At 65.3% G+C, this 16,389-nt stretch overlaps 1 protein-coding gene across 1 annotated transcript in view; it reads left to right on the plus strand.

Moving 5' to 3' along the window:
- Positions 1 to 16,389, plus strand: part of HUWE1 (HECT, UBA and WWE domain containing E3 ubiquitin protein ligase 1) — a 61,592-nt gene that overhangs the window by 35,442 nt on the left and 9,761 nt on the right. The window contains 22 exon segments of the mRNA XM_064402236.1: positions 407 to 635; positions 1,625 to 1,803; positions 2,564 to 2,653; positions 3,734 to 3,882; positions 3,971 to 4,019; positions 4,761 to 4,976; positions 5,090 to 5,231; positions 5,233 to 5,307; positions 5,415 to 5,548; positions 6,044 to 6,255; positions 6,879 to 7,167; positions 8,231 to 8,292; positions 8,294 to 8,334; positions 9,012 to 9,579; positions 10,152 to 10,678; positions 11,469 to 11,670; positions 11,760 to 11,916; positions 12,611 to 12,743; positions 13,986 to 14,188; positions 14,264 to 14,391; positions 15,144 to 15,231; positions 15,681 to 15,842. Of these exon segments, the coding sequence (XP_064258306.1) occupies positions 407 to 635; positions 1,625 to 1,803; positions 2,564 to 2,653; positions 3,734 to 3,882; positions 3,971 to 4,019; positions 4,761 to 4,976; positions 5,090 to 5,231; positions 5,233 to 5,307; positions 5,415 to 5,548; positions 6,044 to 6,255; positions 6,879 to 7,167; positions 8,231 to 8,292; positions 8,294 to 8,334; positions 9,012 to 9,579; positions 10,152 to 10,678; positions 11,469 to 11,670; positions 11,760 to 11,916; positions 12,611 to 12,743; positions 13,986 to 14,188; positions 14,264 to 14,391; positions 15,144 to 15,231; positions 15,681 to 15,842 (4,035 nt within the window).

The following is a 16,389-nucleotide window of genomic DNA, read 5'->3' on the forward strand; positions in this document are numbered from 1 at the left end:
TTTTGGGGTGTCTGACCCCCCATTTGCTCCTCCTCTGGTTTTTGGGGTGTCTGACTCCCTGTTTTTTGCCCTCCCTGTGGTTTTTGGGGTGTCTGACCCCCCATTTCCCCCCTCCCCCTGTTTTTTGGGGTGTCCGACTCCCTTTTTTCCCCCTCTTCTGTGGTTTTTAGGGTGTCTGACCCCCCATTTCCCCCCTCCCCATGGTTTTTGGGGTGTCTCACCCCCCATTTTCCCCCTTCTGTGGTTTTTGGGATGTCTGACCCCCCATTTCCCCCCTCCTCTGCTTTTTGGGGTGTCTGACTCCTTGTTTTTTCACCCTCCCTGTGGTTTTTGGGGTGTCTGACCCCCCATTTCCCCCCTCCCCATGTTTTTTGGGGTGTCTGACCCCCTGTTTCCCCCATTCCAGCTGACATCCCGCCGTCCCCCGGGAACATCCCTGCCAGCCACCCTCTGCTGGTGCGGCACGCGGAGCACGGGGGGCTGGGGCTGGGGGCCGGCCCGGGGGGCGCCCGCCTGGCCCAGGGGCTGGGCCGGAGCCAGCGCACGCTGCGGCAGCTCACGGCCAACGCCGGCCACACCATCCACGTGCACTACCCAGGGGCACGGCAGCCAAACCCGCCCCTGATCCTGCAGCGGTGAGTGCCACTGCTGGCAGTGGCCAGAGACCCCTTGGGGTCACACAAACCCCCTGGGAACAACCCCAGACCCCCCCTTGGAACACCCCCAAACCCCCCTGAGAACACCCCCAAACCCGCCCCTGATCCTGCAGCGGTGAGTGACACTGCTGGGAATGTCTGGAGACCCCTTGGGGTCATCCAGATACCCCTGGGAACACCCAAATCCACCCAGGGAACTGTCCCAAACCCCCCCTTGAAACACCCCCAAACCCGCCCCTGATCCTGCAGCGGTGAGTGACACTGCTGGGAATGTCTGGAGACCCCTTGGGGTCACACAAACCCCCCTGGGAACACCCAAATCCACCCAGGGAACACTCCCAAACCCCCTTGGGGTCATCCAAACCCCCTTTGGGGTCACCCAGACCCCCCAGGGAACACCCCCAAACCCCCCTGAGAACACCCCCAAACCCCCCCTGATCCTGCAGCCATGAGTGACCACTGCTGGCAGTGCCCAGAGACCCCTTGGGGTCACCCAAACCCTCTGGGAATCCCCATCCACTACCTGGGCTTGTGCCACAGCCTCTCCCTGGGGTCCCGCAGCCCCAGCTGGGGCTCTCACAACCCCATCTGTGGGTCCCACACCACCCTGAGTCCCCCAACACCCCCACGAATGCCTCCTGACCCCCTGTGCCCCCTCCCCAGGTTCCTGGGCCCCTCGGCGGCCGCAGACATCCTGCAGCTGAGCAGCAGCCGGGCTGTGCCCCCAACTGGGGGGTCCCACACCCCCCTGAGCCCCCCAACACCCCCACAAATGCCCCCTGTGCCCCCTCTGAACCCCCTGTGCCCCCTCCCCAGGCTCCTGGGCCCCTCAGCGGCTGCAGACATCCTGCAGCTGAGCAGCAGCCGGGCTGTGCCCCCAACTGGGGGTCCCACAGCCCCACCCTGGGGTCTGAGACCCCCCCAACACCCCCATGAATGCCGCCTGACCCCCTGTGCCCCTTCCCCAGGCTCCTGGGCCCCTCGGCGGCCGCGGACATCCTGCAGCTGAGCAGCAGCCTCCCGCTGCAGAGCCGGGGCCGGGCGCGGCTGCTGGTGGGCAACGAGGACGTGCACATCATCGCCCGCTCCGACGACGAGCTGCTGGACGACTTCTTCCACGAGCAGGGCAGCGCGGGCAGCCAGGCAGGCGAGTGGGCACACCTGGGGACACCTGGGGCACCTGGGGGCACCTGGGGACATGGGGAGGGGACACCCACAGCCAGGCAGGCGAGTGGGCACACCTGGGGACACCTGGGGCACCTGGGCACACTTAGGGACATGGGGACATCTGGGGACATGGGGAGGGGACACCACAGCCAGGCAGGCAAGTGGGCACACCTGGGCACACCTGGGGGCACCTGGGGGCACCTGGGGACATGGGGAGGGGACACCCACAGCCAGGCAGGCGAGTGGGCACACCTGGGGACACCTGGGGCACCTGGGCACACTTAGGGACATGGGGACATCTGGGGACATGGGGAGGGGACACCACAGCCAGGCAGGCAAGTGGGCACACCTGGGCACACCTGGGGGCACCTGGGGGCACCTGGGGGCACCTGGGGAGGGGACACCCACAGCCAGGCAGGTGAGGGCACACCTGAGGACAGGGGAGACACCCACGGCCAGGCAGGCGAGTGGGCACACCTGGGGACACAGGGGGACAGGGAGAGACCCTCAAAACATGACAGGAACACATCAGGGGCAGGGTCATAAGAGGAGGTGTGGCTTAAGGGGGTGTGGTGGGTGGGGTTTAAGGGATGTGGGGAAAGGGGTGGGGCTTAATGGGGAAGTTGGGGGAGGGAGTGGGCTTGGCTGATTGACAGTTTTGGGGTGGGTGGGCTGAGATGGGCGTGGTCCCACTTGGGGGCGTGGCCTCTGCAGCCTCCAAAGCTCCCTTCCCCCCCCAGGGACCCTGTCCAGCATCCCCACGGCCCTGACGCGCTGGACCGAGGAGTGCAAGGTCCTGGACGCCGAGAGCATGCACGACTGCGTGTCTGGTGAGACCCCCGGGACCCCCCTGGGCAGCCCCCAGACCCCTGGGACCCCCCAGAACTCCCCCTGCTCCGGGCAGCCCCCAGGCTCCCAAGCCTCACCCTTCCTCTCCCTCCAGTGGTCAAGGTGCCCATGCTGGGGGTCCCACACACCCCAAATCCCCCCCATTCCCCCCCACAGTGGTCAAGGAGGTCTCACACACCCCAAACCCCCTGATTTCCCCATGACAGTGGCCTGGGTGCCCATCCTGGGGGTCCCACACACCCCAACCCCCCCCATTTGCCCCCCCCCAATGGTCAAGGTGCCCATCCTGGGGGTCCCACACACCCCAACCCCCCCCATTTGCCCCCCCCAATGGTCAAGGTGCCCATCCTGGGGGTCCCAAGCTCCCCCCAGTGATCAAGGTGCCCATCCTGGGGGTTCCACACACCCCAAACCCCCCATTTCCCCCCACCAGTGATCAAGGTGCCCACCCTGGGGGTCCCACACACCCCAAACCCCCCCATTTCCCCTCCTCAGTGGTCAAGGTGCCCATGCTGGGGGTCCCACACACCCCAAACCCCCCATTCCCCCCCCAGTGGTCAAGGTGCCCATCCTGGGGGTCCCAAGCTCCCCCCAGTGATCAAGGTGCCCATGCTGGGGGTCCCACACACCCCAAACCCCCCCATTTCCCCCCCCAGTGGTCAAGGTGCCCATGCTGGGGGTCCCACACACCCCAAACCCCCCCATTTCCCCCCCCAGTGATCAAGGTGCCCACCCTGGGGGTCCCACACACCCCAAACCCCCCCATTTCCCCTCCTCAGTGGTCAAGGTGCCCATGCTGGGGGTCCCACACACCCCAAACCCCCCATTCCCCCCCCAGTGGTCAAGGTGCCCATCCTGGGGGTCCCAAGCTCCCCCCAGTGATCAAGGTGCCCATGCTGGGGGTCCCACACACCCCAAACCCCCCCATTTCCCCCCCCAGTGGTCAAGGTGCCCATGCTGGGGGTTCCACACACCCCAAACCCCCCCATTTCCCCCCCCAGTGGTCAAGGTGCCCATGCTGGGGGTTCCACACACCCCAAACCCCCCATTTCCCCCCCCAGTGGTCAAGGTGCCCATCCTGGCCCGGCTGGAGGCGCTGCGGGACGAGGAGCTGGACGAGCGGCGCGAGAAGCGCCGGCGCCAGGCGGCCGAGGACGAGGCCAAAGGCGCCGAGCGCGGCCCCGAGGACAAGGACGGGGCAGAGGCCCAGGTGAGAGACCCCCAAAAAACCCCCCAAAACCTCCCCGGGACGCGGGGAAGGGTCCCTCCTTCATTCCCCACCTTCCCATCTCCCGCAGGACGCGGCGTCCAAAGCCGGCCCCGCTTCGGCCGACGTCACCCCCCCAGGTAAATCCCCCCAGCTCACCTGGAACACCCCAAACCTTTCAGCGGCCGGACCCCCCCCAAAAAAACCCCCGAATCCCCCCCTGGAGCTGGCGCCGCGCGGGCTGAGGTAGTAGATTGTATAGTTGGAGGGTCACACCCCCGTCTCGGAGATAACTATACATTCTACTGTCTTCCTCGCGCGGCGCGCGCCGCCGGAGCCGGGGGGTCCCGGGGGTCCCGGGGGGGCTGCAGCGGTGGGGAGGGGGGTTAGAGATCCCCTCACCCCACCAGCACATCCAGGATGGGGTTAAAATGGGGAAATCTGGTGATTTTGAGGGGTTTAAAGGGGTGTTTTGGGGTTTTTGGGGAGGGGTTGAATGGAGAGTTTTTTAGGGGTTGATGGAATTTGGGGGGTGGTTTAGCTCTAGGGGTGGGATGTGCCCTGCCCTGAATTGTTTCCTTCCCACCCCCAGAATTGTCTCTTCCCCTACATTGTCTCCTTCCCCCAAATTTTCTCTTCCCCAATTGTTTTGTCCTAGCCCAAATTGTCTCCTTCCTCCCCAAAATAAATCTCCTTCCCCCCCACACCTTCTCCTATCCCCACTGGGGACCCCCTCTCATTTTTAGGGCACAGCTGGATGTCTGGGATTCCCCAAAACGGGGAAAAAAGGGAGGTTTTGGGGTGCGGGGTTGGGGGGGCTACCAAATTTCTGGGTTTCCCCCCAGTGTTGATCCCTGCGTGTGTCCCACCCCCCCTCCCAGAACACAGCGGGACCCCGGGAGAGACCCCCCCTCCCGGTCCCCACCGGACACTGGTGATGCTGGAACCGACGCCGACCCCCCCAGACCCCCCCCCAGGAGCCCCCCAAATCCCCGCTCGCCCCCCCCAGCCCCCCGAGCACGAAGAGGGGGGGCCCGGACGACCCCCCCAAGACGCCGAGGCCACTCAGATGGAGCTGTCACCCGCCCCCACCATCAGTAAGTGCTCGGTTTTTGGGGGGATCCCCTGGATTTTTGGGGGTTTTCCCCTTTTTGGGGTGGGGGGAAGTCTCCCCAGATTTGGGGGGGCTCCAGTGTCGTGTCCCCCCCAGCGTCGCTGTCCCCAGAGCGGGCGGAGGACTCGGACGCGCTGACGGCCGTGAGCAGCCAGCTGGAGGGGTCCCCCATGGACACCTCGAGTTTGGCTTCCTGCACCTTGGAAGAGTCAGGAGGGGCTCCCCCTGCCCCCACAGCCCCCCAAAACCCCCCCTGGAACCCCCCAAGGACCCCCTCCCGCCCCCCCTGACACCGCTCAGCCTCCGGACGATAGGTGAGAGCTTCCCCTTCCCACTCTGCTCTGTCAGTGGGAAACAGGGGTGTCATGGTTTTGGGGTGTCCCCCCTCGCTGGTGTCACAGCTCTGTGATGTCACCCCCAGCTCCCCCCCGGCCTCATCCTCGGAGAGTTCATCCACCCGGGACTCGGCCGGGGCCATTTCTGGGGCCGACTCGCGGGGGATCCTGGAGGAGCCGCTGCCGTCCACCAGCAGCGAGGAGGAGGATCCGCTGGCCGGTCAGTGACACCCCTGTGCCCCCTGTCACCAGTCAGTGGTCAGTGACACCTCTGTACCCCTCTCTGACCAGTCAGTGGCACCCCTCTGTCCCTTCTCACTGGTCAGTGACACCTCTGTCCCCTGTCAGTGATCAGTCACACCCCTGTGTCCCCTGTTACTGGTCAGTGACACCCCTGTGTCCCCTCTGGCCGGTCCTGTGACTCCTCTGGCTGGTCAGTGCCACCCCCCACCCCACCCCTCCATGTCCCCTCTGTCACCTTCCAGAATCCCCTGTCCCCGTGGGGGTTTTTAGGGGTGTCCCTGAGGGATCTCAGGGTGTCCCCAGAGGTTTTTAGGGCTGTCCATGATGGTTTCGAAGTGTCCCTGAGGGATTTCAAGGTGTCCCCAAAGTTTCTTGGGGACATCCCTGGGAGTTCCAGGGATTTTCAGGGCATCCCTGGAAGGGTCCAGTCCATTCCCTGGGGTGTTCCCAACGTGTCCCCAACGTGTCACAGGGATCAGCCTCCCCGAGGGCGTGGACCCGTCCTTCCTGGCGGCGCTGCCGGACGACATCCGGCGGGAGGTGCTGCAGAACCAGCTGGGGATCCGCCCACCTGCACGGGCCCCGCCCACCGCCAGCCCCGCCCCGCCCGTGGTGGCCAACCCCGGCCTCACCGAGGTCAGCCCCGAGTTCCTGGCAGCGCTGCCCCCGGCCATCCAGGAGGAGGTGGGTGTGGTCATGGGGTGGGCGGGGCCACAGGTTGGGTGTGGTCATGGGGTGGGCGTGGCTACAGGTTGGGTGTGGTCTTGGGGTGGGGCTAATGGAGGGGTGTGTACTTGGGGTAGGGTTAAAGGATGGGTGTGATCTGTTTGGGGTGTGGCCTCTTTGGGGTGTGTCCACATGGAGGTGTGGCCTCCTGGGGTGTGGCCTTTTAGGGTGTGTCCACATGGGGACATGGTCTCTTGGGGGTGTGTCTATGAGGTGTGGGCTCCTTGGGGTGTGTCCCTGTGGGGGTGTGGCCTCTTTGGGGTGTGTCCCCATGGGGATGTGACCTCTGGGACATGTCCCCTTAGGGGTGTGGCCTCTTGGGGTGTGGCCTCTTGGGGTGTGTCCCTTAGGGGTGTGGCCTCTTTGGACACATCCCCATAGGGGTGTGGCCACTTTGGGGTGTGGCCTCTCAGGGTGTGGCCTCTGGGGTGTGGTCTCTCAGGGCGTGGCCTCTCAGGGCGTGACCTCTTTGGGGCGTGGTCTCTCAGGGTGTGGCCTTTTTGGGACACGCCCCATGTGGCCGTGCCCTCTCGGGCCGTGTCCCCGCGGTCGCGGCCGTGTCCCAGCGCTGTCCCCCACAGGTGCTGGCGCAGCAGCGGGCGGAGCAGCAGCGGCGGGAGCTGGCTCAGGCCACGGGCTCGGACGCGCCCATGGACCCGGTGACGTTCATCCAGACGCTGCCGTCCGAGCTGCGGCGCTCGGTGCTGGAGGACATGGAGGACTCGGTGCTGGCCGTGATGCCGCCGGACATCGCGGCCGAGGCGCAGGCGCTGCGGCGCGAGCAGGAGGCGCGGCAGCGGCAGCTCATGCACGAGCGCCTCTTCGGCCACTCCAGCACCTCGGCGCTCTCGGCCATCCTGCGCAGCCCCGGTGAGGGGGGATCTGTCCTGCTGCCCCCCTGTGTCCCCGAAATCCTTCTGTCCCCCACAGTTCCTTCTGTGTTCCCCCCAATTCCCTCTGCTCCCTGAATCCCTCTGTGTCCCCCCAAATCCTTCTGTCCCCCACAATTCTGCCCCCCCAAATCCTTCTGTCCCTCACAATTCCCTCTGTGTTCCCCCCAATTCCCTCTCTGTCCCCCATAATTATCTCTGCAGCTCAAATTCCCTCTGCCCCCCTAATTTTCTCTGTCCCCCACAATTCCTTCTGCCCCTCTCCCCAATTCCTTGTGTCCTCAATTCTGTGTCCTCCCCAGTTCTCTCCCCCCCGCCAATTCCTTCAGTCCCCTCCCAGTTCCCTTTGGCCCCCCATTCTCTGTGTCCCCATCCTGATTCTCTCCACCTCCCCATGTCCCCCCTGTGTGACACCTTCCTGGCATTTCCAGTGTGTGACACATCACCAGTGTCCCTGCTGTGTGACGTGTCCTCAGTGTGTGACAAATCCCTGGTGTCCCCAGTGTGTAACACGTCCCCAGTGTGTGACAAATCCCTGGTGTTCCCAGTGTGTAACACGTCCCCAGTGTGTGACAAATCCCTGGTGTTCCCAGTGTGTAACACGTCCCCAGTGTGTGACAAATCTCTGGTGTCCTCGCTGTGTGACACGTCCCTGACCCTGCTGTGTGACACATCCCTGGTGTCCACAGTGTGTGACACGTCCCCAGTGTCCCCAGTCCGTGCCATGTCTTGGCTGTGTGACACATCCCTGGTGTCCCCAGTGTCCCCAGTCCGTGCCTTGTCCTGGCTGTGTGACACATCCCTGGTGTCCCTGCTGTGTGACACGTCCCCAGTGTCCCCAGTGTGTCACACGTCCCCAGTGTCCCCAGTCCGTGCCATGTCTCGACTGTGTGACACATCCCTGGTGTCCCCAGTGTCCCCAGTCCGTGCCATGTCCTGGCTGTGTGACACATCCCCGGTGTCCCCGGTGTGTGACACGTCCCCAGTGTCCCCAGTCTGTGCCATGTCCCCTCTGTGTGACACCAGTGTCCCTGTCCCCGCAGCGTTCACCAGCCGGCTCAGCGGGAACCGGGGCGTTCAGTACACGCGGCTGGCGGTGCAGAGGGGGGGGCACCTTCCACATGGGGGGCACCGGCACCCACAGCAGGTCAGTGGGGTGGGGGCACAGCTCTGGGGTGGGGGTGACAGCCTGAGAGGGTCAGGGGTGTCTGGGTCTGTTTGGGGTCAGTTTAAGGGTCATTTTGGGGTTGGTTTGAGGTCAGTTTTGGATCAATTTGGGTATAACCATGTCCCCAGGCCAGCAGGCAGCAGTGTGGACAGGGCAGTTTGGGGTTGGTTTAGGTCAGTTTGGGGTCGGTTTTGGTCAGTTTGGGGTTGGTTTTGGCCAGTTTGGGGTCATTCTCAGCTGTCCTCCCAGGCCAGCAGGCAGCAGTGTGGACAGGGCAGTTCGGGGTCTGTTTTGGGTCATTTGGGGTCACTTCTGGCTATCACATCCCCAGGCCAGCGGGCAGCAGTGTGGACAGGGCATTTCAGTGTTGGTTTGGGGCTGCTTTGGCACTCAGTTTGGAGTTGGTTATGTCAGTTTGGGGTCAGTCTTGGCTGTCCCCCCAGGCCAGCAGGCAGCAGCGTGGACAGGGCAGTTCGGGGTCAGTCTGGGGCTGGTTTAGTGCTCTGGTTTGGGTCACTTTGGGTCACTCCTGGCTATCCCCCATCCCCAGGCCGATGGGTGGCATTGTGGACAGAGCACTTTGGGGTCTGGTTTGGGTCAGTTTGGGGTCTGTTTTGGGTCACTTTGGGTCACTCCTGGCTGTCCCCCACCCCCAGGCCGGCGGGCAGCAGCGTGGACAGCCTGCTGCGCCTGCGCGGGCGGCTGCTGCTGGACCACGAGGCTCTGTCCTGCCTGCTGGTGCTGCTCTTCGTGGACGAGCCCAAGCTGAACACCAGCCGCCTGCACCGCGTCCTGCGCAACCTCTGCTACCACGCTCCCACGCGGGGCTGGGTGGTCCGCAGCCTGCTGTCCATCCTGCAGCGCAGCAGCGAGAGCGAGCTGTGCCTCGAGACCCCCCGCGGGACCCCCGGGCCGGGCTCCGAGGAGCGGCCGCGGGGCCGAGGCGGCGGGAGCCGCGCCGGGCCCGGCTCTGCCGCGGAGCCGCGCGGGCTGGACCTGCTGCACCGCATGGAATCGCGCAGCTCCGGGCAGCTCTCCTGGCTCTCCGTGTCCATGGACGCCGCCTTGGGCTGCAGGACCAACATCTTCCAGATCCAGCGCGTGCCCGGCCGCAAGCACACGGAGAAACACGCGGCGGCCGCCGGCTCCGCCGTCCACATCCACCCCCAGGCCGCGCCCGTGGTGTGCCGGCACGTGCTGGACACCCTCATCCAGCTGGCCAAGGTGGGGCTGCTGGGGGGGAGGTGTTTGGGGTTCTTCAGGGGAAATCGGGGAACGTTCTTGGGTTTTTGGGAGGTTTCTGGAAGGTTTTTGGCACGTTAAGGGGTGGTTTGGGGATCTCCAGGGGAAATCTGGGAAATTGGGAAATGTTTTTCGGTTTCTGGGAGGTTCCTTAAAGGTTTTTTGGCACGTTAAGGGGTGGTTTGGGGGTCTCCAGGTGAAATTCGGTAATGCTGGAGCCCATTATTGGGTTTCTGGGAGGTTCCCTGAACCTGGGAGGTTTTGGAGGGCATTGGGACATTTTGGGGTGCACCAGGGCACGTTAAAGGCTGGCTGGGGGCCTCTGGGGGGCACTGGAACATTCCCACACCTGGGGGGCACAACTGAGGACCCCTCCCCACACTTGGGGTCCCTCCCAGTGGCACAGGGAGCATCACCTGGCAGGGAGAGGATCCCCAAAACCTGTGGGGGGCCTGGGGGTGACTGAGGCCTCCTGGGATAGGGGGGCATAGGGGACTCTGGGGTGGTTTTGGGATGGTTTTGGGGTCATCAGCACCCCCCTGTCCTCCCCCCAGGTCTTCCCCAGCCACTTCACCCAACAACGAGGCCGAGACCCCGCCACCGACCCGGAGCGCGACCGCGGCCCCCCCAAATCCGGGGGCAGCCCTTGCCCTCCCCCACCCCCCCAAACCCCACCAGCACCCCCACCCCCTCCCCCCCCCACCGGCGCCCCCTCCCAAGCTGCGCCCCCCCAGTCCCAATCCGGCTCCTTGTCCACCGACTTTTGGGACCTGCTGGTCAAGCTGGACAACATGAACGTGAGCCGGAAGGGGAAGGGGTCGGCGCGGGCGGGGGGCGGCGGGGGGGGCCCCGAGCCCGAGGCGGCCGGGGGGGGCCTGGAGGCGTCGCCGCTGGGGCAGCTGATGAACATGCTGTCGCACGGCGTCATCCGCCGCAGCCCCCTCCTCACCGAGAAGCTGCTGCGCCTCCTGTCCCTCATCTCCATCGCCCTCCCCGAGGGGGGCAAGGCCGGCGAGGGGGGGGCAGCGCCCCAGAACGGAGCCCCCGCCCCCCCCCGCGCCCGCCCCGCCCGCTGCAGGGGGTGGGACGGGGACGGGGGCGGCCGCAGCCCCCGGGAGCCCCCCGGGACAGGGGAGCAACGGAGGAGGAGGAGGAGCGGCCACGGCTGGAGGAACCGCGGGTGAGTATGGGGACAGGGAGACAGGAGGATGGGGACAGGGGGACAGGAGGATGGGGACAGGGGGATGGGGACAGGGAGACAGGGGACAGAGATATGGGGACAGGGGACAGGGATGGGGACAGGGACAGGGATGGGGACAGGGATGGGGACAGGGAGACAGGAGGATGGGGATAGGGACAGGGGAACAGGGAGAGAGGGATGGGGACAGAGACAGGGAGACAGGAGGATGGGGACAGGGATGGGGATAGGGACAGGGGATTGGGGACTTGGAGACAGGCATGGGGACGAGGGGTTGGGGACAGGAAATGGGGATAGAGATGGGGGTAAGGGATGATGAATGGAGACGGGGGGACAGCAGATGGGGACAGGGAATGGGAACAGGGGGACAGGGATGGGGACAAGGGATGGGAAATGGGAACAGGTAGACAGCAAATGGGGTCAGGGACAGGGAATGGGAGCAAGGGGACAAGGGTGGGGACAGGGAATGGGAACAGAGGAACAAGGGGTGAAGGATGGGGACAGGGGATGGGGACAGGGACAAAGATGGGAATGTGGAGATGGGGACATGGGAACAGAAATGAGGGCATTGGAGTGGGGAGGGGGACATGGGGATGGGGACATGGGGACAGGGATGGGATACGAGGATAGGACATGAATGGGATGCGGTGGCAGGGATGGGACATGGTGACAGCACAGGGAGCAGCCTGGGCAGGGTGAGGGTGGCATCTCAGTGGCATCTCCCACCCACTGCCACCACCCCCACCGCTGTGTCCCTGCTGTCCCCAGCCCCTGCCAAGAGCTCCAAGTCTCCTGCCAAAGTCCCCGAGGGTGGCCCTGACCCCCGGCTGGCGGCCACAGGCCTGACCGAGAGCCAGCTCCAGCTCTCCGTGGAGGTACCGGGGGGCCGGGCTGGGCACGGGGGGTGTCCTGCTGTCCTCTGCTGTCCCCAGGTGTCCCCAACGCCACCCTGTGCGCCCCCCAGGTGCTGACATCACACTCGTGCTCGGAGGAGGGGCTGGAGGACGCGGCCAATGTCCTGCTGCAGCTGTCACGGGGGGACGCGGGGACAAGGGACACGGTGCTGCGGCTGCTGCTCAGCGGGGCCCGGCAGCTGGGGGGGGCCCTGTGCCGCCAGATCGGTGAGGGGGGGTCCTGGGGGGCATTTCTGTGTCACCAGATTGGTGAGGGGGGGTCCTGGGGGCCATTTCTGTGTCACCAGATCCATGAGAGGGGGTCGTGGGGGGCCCTGTGCCGCCAGATCGGTGAGGGGGGGTCCTGGGGGCCATTTCTGTGTCACCAGATCGGTGGGGGGGGGTCCTGGGGGAGGTCCCTGTGTCACCAGATTAGTGAGGGGGGGTCCTGGGGGGCATTTCTGTGTCACCAGATTGGTGAGGGGGGGGTCCTGGGGGGCATTTCTGTGTCACCAGATTGGTGAGGGGGGGTCCTGGGGGAGGTCCCTGTGTCACCAGATTGGTGAGGGGGGGTCCTGGGGGGGCCCTGTGTCACCAGATTGGTGAGGGGGGGTCCTGGGGGAGGTCCCTGTGTCAGCGGATTGGTGGGGGGGGGTCCTGGGGGAGGTCCCTGTGTCAGATGGGGGGTCCTGGTGGGCATCTCTGTGTCACCAGATCAATGAGGGGGTCTTGGGGGGGAGATCAGAGCCACCGGAGTGGTGAGGGGGGGCCCCGTGTGAGGGGTTTCTTGGAGAGAGTCTGGGCCACCTGACTGTTGTGGGGGGTCCCAAGTGGGTGGGCTGGGGTGCCCTGTGGTCAGTGGGGGGTGCCCTGTGGTCAGTGGGGGTGGTCAGCGGGGTCCCAGCCCATGCCTCCCCCCCAGGGACGCTGCTGGCCGAGCTCCGTGAGTACAACCTGGAGCAGCAGCGGCGGGCACAGCTCGAGGCCCCGTCCCCTGAGGGGCTCCCCGAGGAGCAGCCCCCCAGCGCCAAGCTCAAGGGCAAAATGCAGAGCCGGTGAGTGCCCGCTCACCCCGGGGCTTGGCGTGGCTGCTGTCCCATCCTGGGCATGGTGACACCTCCTGTCCCTGTCCTGGGCACCACTGACCCCTCCTGTCACTGTCCTGGGCACCACTGACCCCTCCTGTCACTGTCCTGGGCACGGTGACACCTCCTGTCCCTGTCGTGGGCACAGTGACACCTTCTGTCCCTGTCCTGGGCACCACTGACCCCTCCTGTCCCTGTCGTGGGCACAGTGGCACCTCCTGTCACTGTCCTGGGCACCACTGACCCCTCCTGTACGTGTCCTGGGCACAGTGGCACCTCCTGTCCCTGTCCTGGGCACCACTGACCTCTTCTGTCCCTGTCTGGGGTCCCTGATGATGACCACTGTGCCACCATGCCCAGTTGTCCCCTCTGCTGACCACTGTCCTGCAATTCACTGATGACCACTGCCCATTCCCTGTCCCTGCTGATGACCACTGCCTGTTCCCCCTGGTCCCATTGATAACCACTCCCTGTTGTCCCTTTTGATGACCACTGCCCACTCCCCATTGTCCCGCTGATGACCAACTGCCCCTTCCCCCTGATGACCACTGCCCATTCCTCCTTGTCCCTGGTGATGACCACTGCCCATTCCTGCTGGTCTCCACCGATGACCACTCCCTGTTGTCCCACTGATGACCACTGCCCACTCCCCCTGGTCCCACTGATGACCACTGCCCACTCCCCACTGATAATCACTGTCCACTCCCCCTTGTCCCTGCTGATGACCACTCCCTGTTCTCCCCACTGCTGACCACTGCCCACTCCCCCTGCTCCCCACTGCTGACCACTGCCCACTCCCCCTGCTCCCCACTGCTGACCACTGCCCACTCCCCACTGCTGACCACTGCCCACTCCCCCTGCTCCCCACTGCTGACCACTGCCCACTCCCCCTGCTCCCCACTGCTGACCACTGCCCACTCTTGCCCCACTGCTGACCACTGCCCACTCCCCCTGCTCCCCACTGCTGACCACTGCCCACTCCCCCTGCTCCCCACTGCTGACCACTGCCCACTCTTTGCCCCACTGCTGACCACTGCCCACTCCCCCTGCTCCCCACTGCTGACCACTGCCCACTCCCCCTGCTCCCCACTGCTGACCACTGCCCACTCTTTGCCCCACTGCTGACCACTGCCCACTCCCCCTGCTCCTCCCCGCTGTCCCGCCATTCCTGTGCTCCCCCCTTGACCCCTGACCCCTGTCCCGTCCCCCCAGCTTCGACACGGCCGAGAGCGTGGTCATCGTGGCGTCTCAGAAGCGCGCTCTGGGCGGCCGGGAGCTGCAGCTGCCCTCCATGTCCGTGCTGACCTCCAAGACGTCCACGCAGCGCTTCTTCCTGCGCGTGCTGCAGGTCATCATCCAGCTGCGCGACGACACGCGCCGGGCGCACCGCAAGGCCAAGCAGCCCGGCCGGCTGGGTAAGGGCCGCTCCGGCCACCCCGCTGACCGCTGAGCGCTGTCCGCGCTGACCGCTGACCGCGCTGTGCCCGCAGGCGCCGCGGGGCTGGGGGCGGCCGGCAGCATCCAGGCCGCCGTCCGGCAGCTGGAGGCCGAGGCCGACGCCATCATACAAATGGTACGTGAGGGCCAGAGGGCCCGGAGGCGGCAGCAGGGAGACACGGTTAGCACGGCCGCCTTCCTCCACCCTGCCCTGCTCTTCCTCCCGCTTCTCTGCGCCCTGTCCTGGCCTCTTCGGCCTCCTCCTCGTCATCCTCGGCCTTCCTGGCCCTCCCCTCCTCATCATCCTCACTCCCTACTCATCATCCTCACCCCTCCTCATCATCCTCACTCCCTCCTCATCATCCTCAGCCTCCCCAGCCCTCCTCTCCTCATCCTCATCCCCTTCTCATCATTCTCACCCCCTCCTCATCATTCTCACCCCCTCCTCATCATCCCTATCATCCTCACCTCCTCCTTGTCCTCCTCAGCCTCCCTGGCCCTCCCCTCCTCCTCATCATCCTCATCACCCCCTCCTCAGCCTTGTCCTGCCCCTTCCTCCTCTCCTGCTCTTCCTCCTGTTCCTGTGCCCCCTCATCCTCTCATCCCTGACCCTCCTCAGTCTCGTTCTCATTCTCCCATCCCCTCCTCATCCTCTTCCTCACCCCTCCTGCCTTCACTCCCCCACAGCCTTCCTCTTGCTCATCCCCATCATCCTCCTCCTTCATCTTCTTCCATCTTCATTATCACTCTCCCCCTCCTTCCCCCCCCCCTCCTCTTCCTCCCTCTCCCCATCCCCCTCCCGCTTCTCCCCCCTCCCCCCGCGGCTCCCAGCCCCCTTCCCCCCCATGTTTTGGGGTCCCCCCAGCCCGGGGGGGCTCTGGGGGCTCCCCTGTGGGGGTCCCGGCCCCCTAAAGCCGCCGCCGTCCCCCCCAGTCGGAGGCCGGGCCCGCGGACGCCGTCCCCCGGCGCGAGGAGTCGCCCATGGACGTGGACCAGCCCTCGCCCGCGCCGCAGGACGTGGGTGAGAACCCCCCCAGTCAGCCTCCAGTACGGCCCAGTGCCGCCCAGTCACCCTCCAGTACAGCCCAGTGCCGCCCAGTCACCTCCCAGTGCCGCCCAGTCACCTCCCAGTGCTACCCAGTCACCCTCCACTGCAGCCCAGTTGCCCCCCATTGTCACCCAGTCACCCCCAGTGCCACCACTGGGGTCATCCCCATTCCTGGGCTGGTGCTGATGTGGGGCCATCCCAGTATCACTGCAGGGGGTGGTACTGGTGGGGTTGGGTGGTACTGGTGGGGTGGCACTGGTTGGGTGGGTGTCACTGGTGGGGTGGCACTGGTGGGGAGGGTGGCATTGGTGGGGTGGCACTGGTCATGTTGAGTGTCACTGGTGGGGTGTCACTGGTTGGGCAGTGTCACCAGAGGGGTGGCACTGGTCACACGGTGATGTCCTGACCTTGTCCCTCCCCAGGCCCCGAGGCCGCACAGGGTGGGGACAGGGACAGGGACAGGGAGGAGCGGCCCCCGGAGCTGCCCCTGCTGAGCGAGCAGCTGAGCCTGGACGAGCTGTGGGACATGCTGGGAGAGTGCCTCAAGGAGCTCGAGGAGTCCCACGACCAGCACGCCGTGCTCGGTGCGTCACCCCAAATCCTGGGGGGCCCCAGAATCACAGGGCTGACCCTAAATCCTGGGGTGGTGGGCTGGGTTCTATAGGGGAACCCTAAAAACACAGGGTTGACCCTAAATCCTGGGCTGGATTCTATAGGGGAACCCTAAAAACACAGGGCTGACCCTAAATCCTGCCGTGGTGGGCTGGAATCTACAGGGGAACCCTAAAAACAGAGGGATGACCCTAAATCCTGGCGTGGTGGACTGGATTCTATAGGGGAACCCTAAAAACAGAGGGATGACCCTAAATCCTGGCGTGGTGGACTGGATTCTATAGGGCAACCCCAGAACCACAGGGCTGACCCGACATCCCAGGGTAGTGGGTTGGAATCTATAGAGGGGCCCCAAAACCATAGGGGTGACCCTAAATCCACCTGAGGGGGGGCTGGAACCTGTCCCAGGCTGTTCTCCCCCCATCAGGGGGTGTTCCCACCCCCACCCCACAGTGTTCCCCCATCCTTGGATGTCCCCCCAGTTCTGGGGTGTCCCCTTCCCCTATTCCAGTGTGTCCC

Source organism: Passer domesticus, chromosome 37 (assembly GCF_036417665.1).
Source record: "Passer domesticus isolate bPasDom1 chromosome 37, bPasDom1.hap1, whole genome shotgun sequence".
Taxonomy (NCBI): domain Eukaryota; kingdom Metazoa; phylum Chordata; class Aves; order Passeriformes; family Passeridae; genus Passer; species Passer domesticus.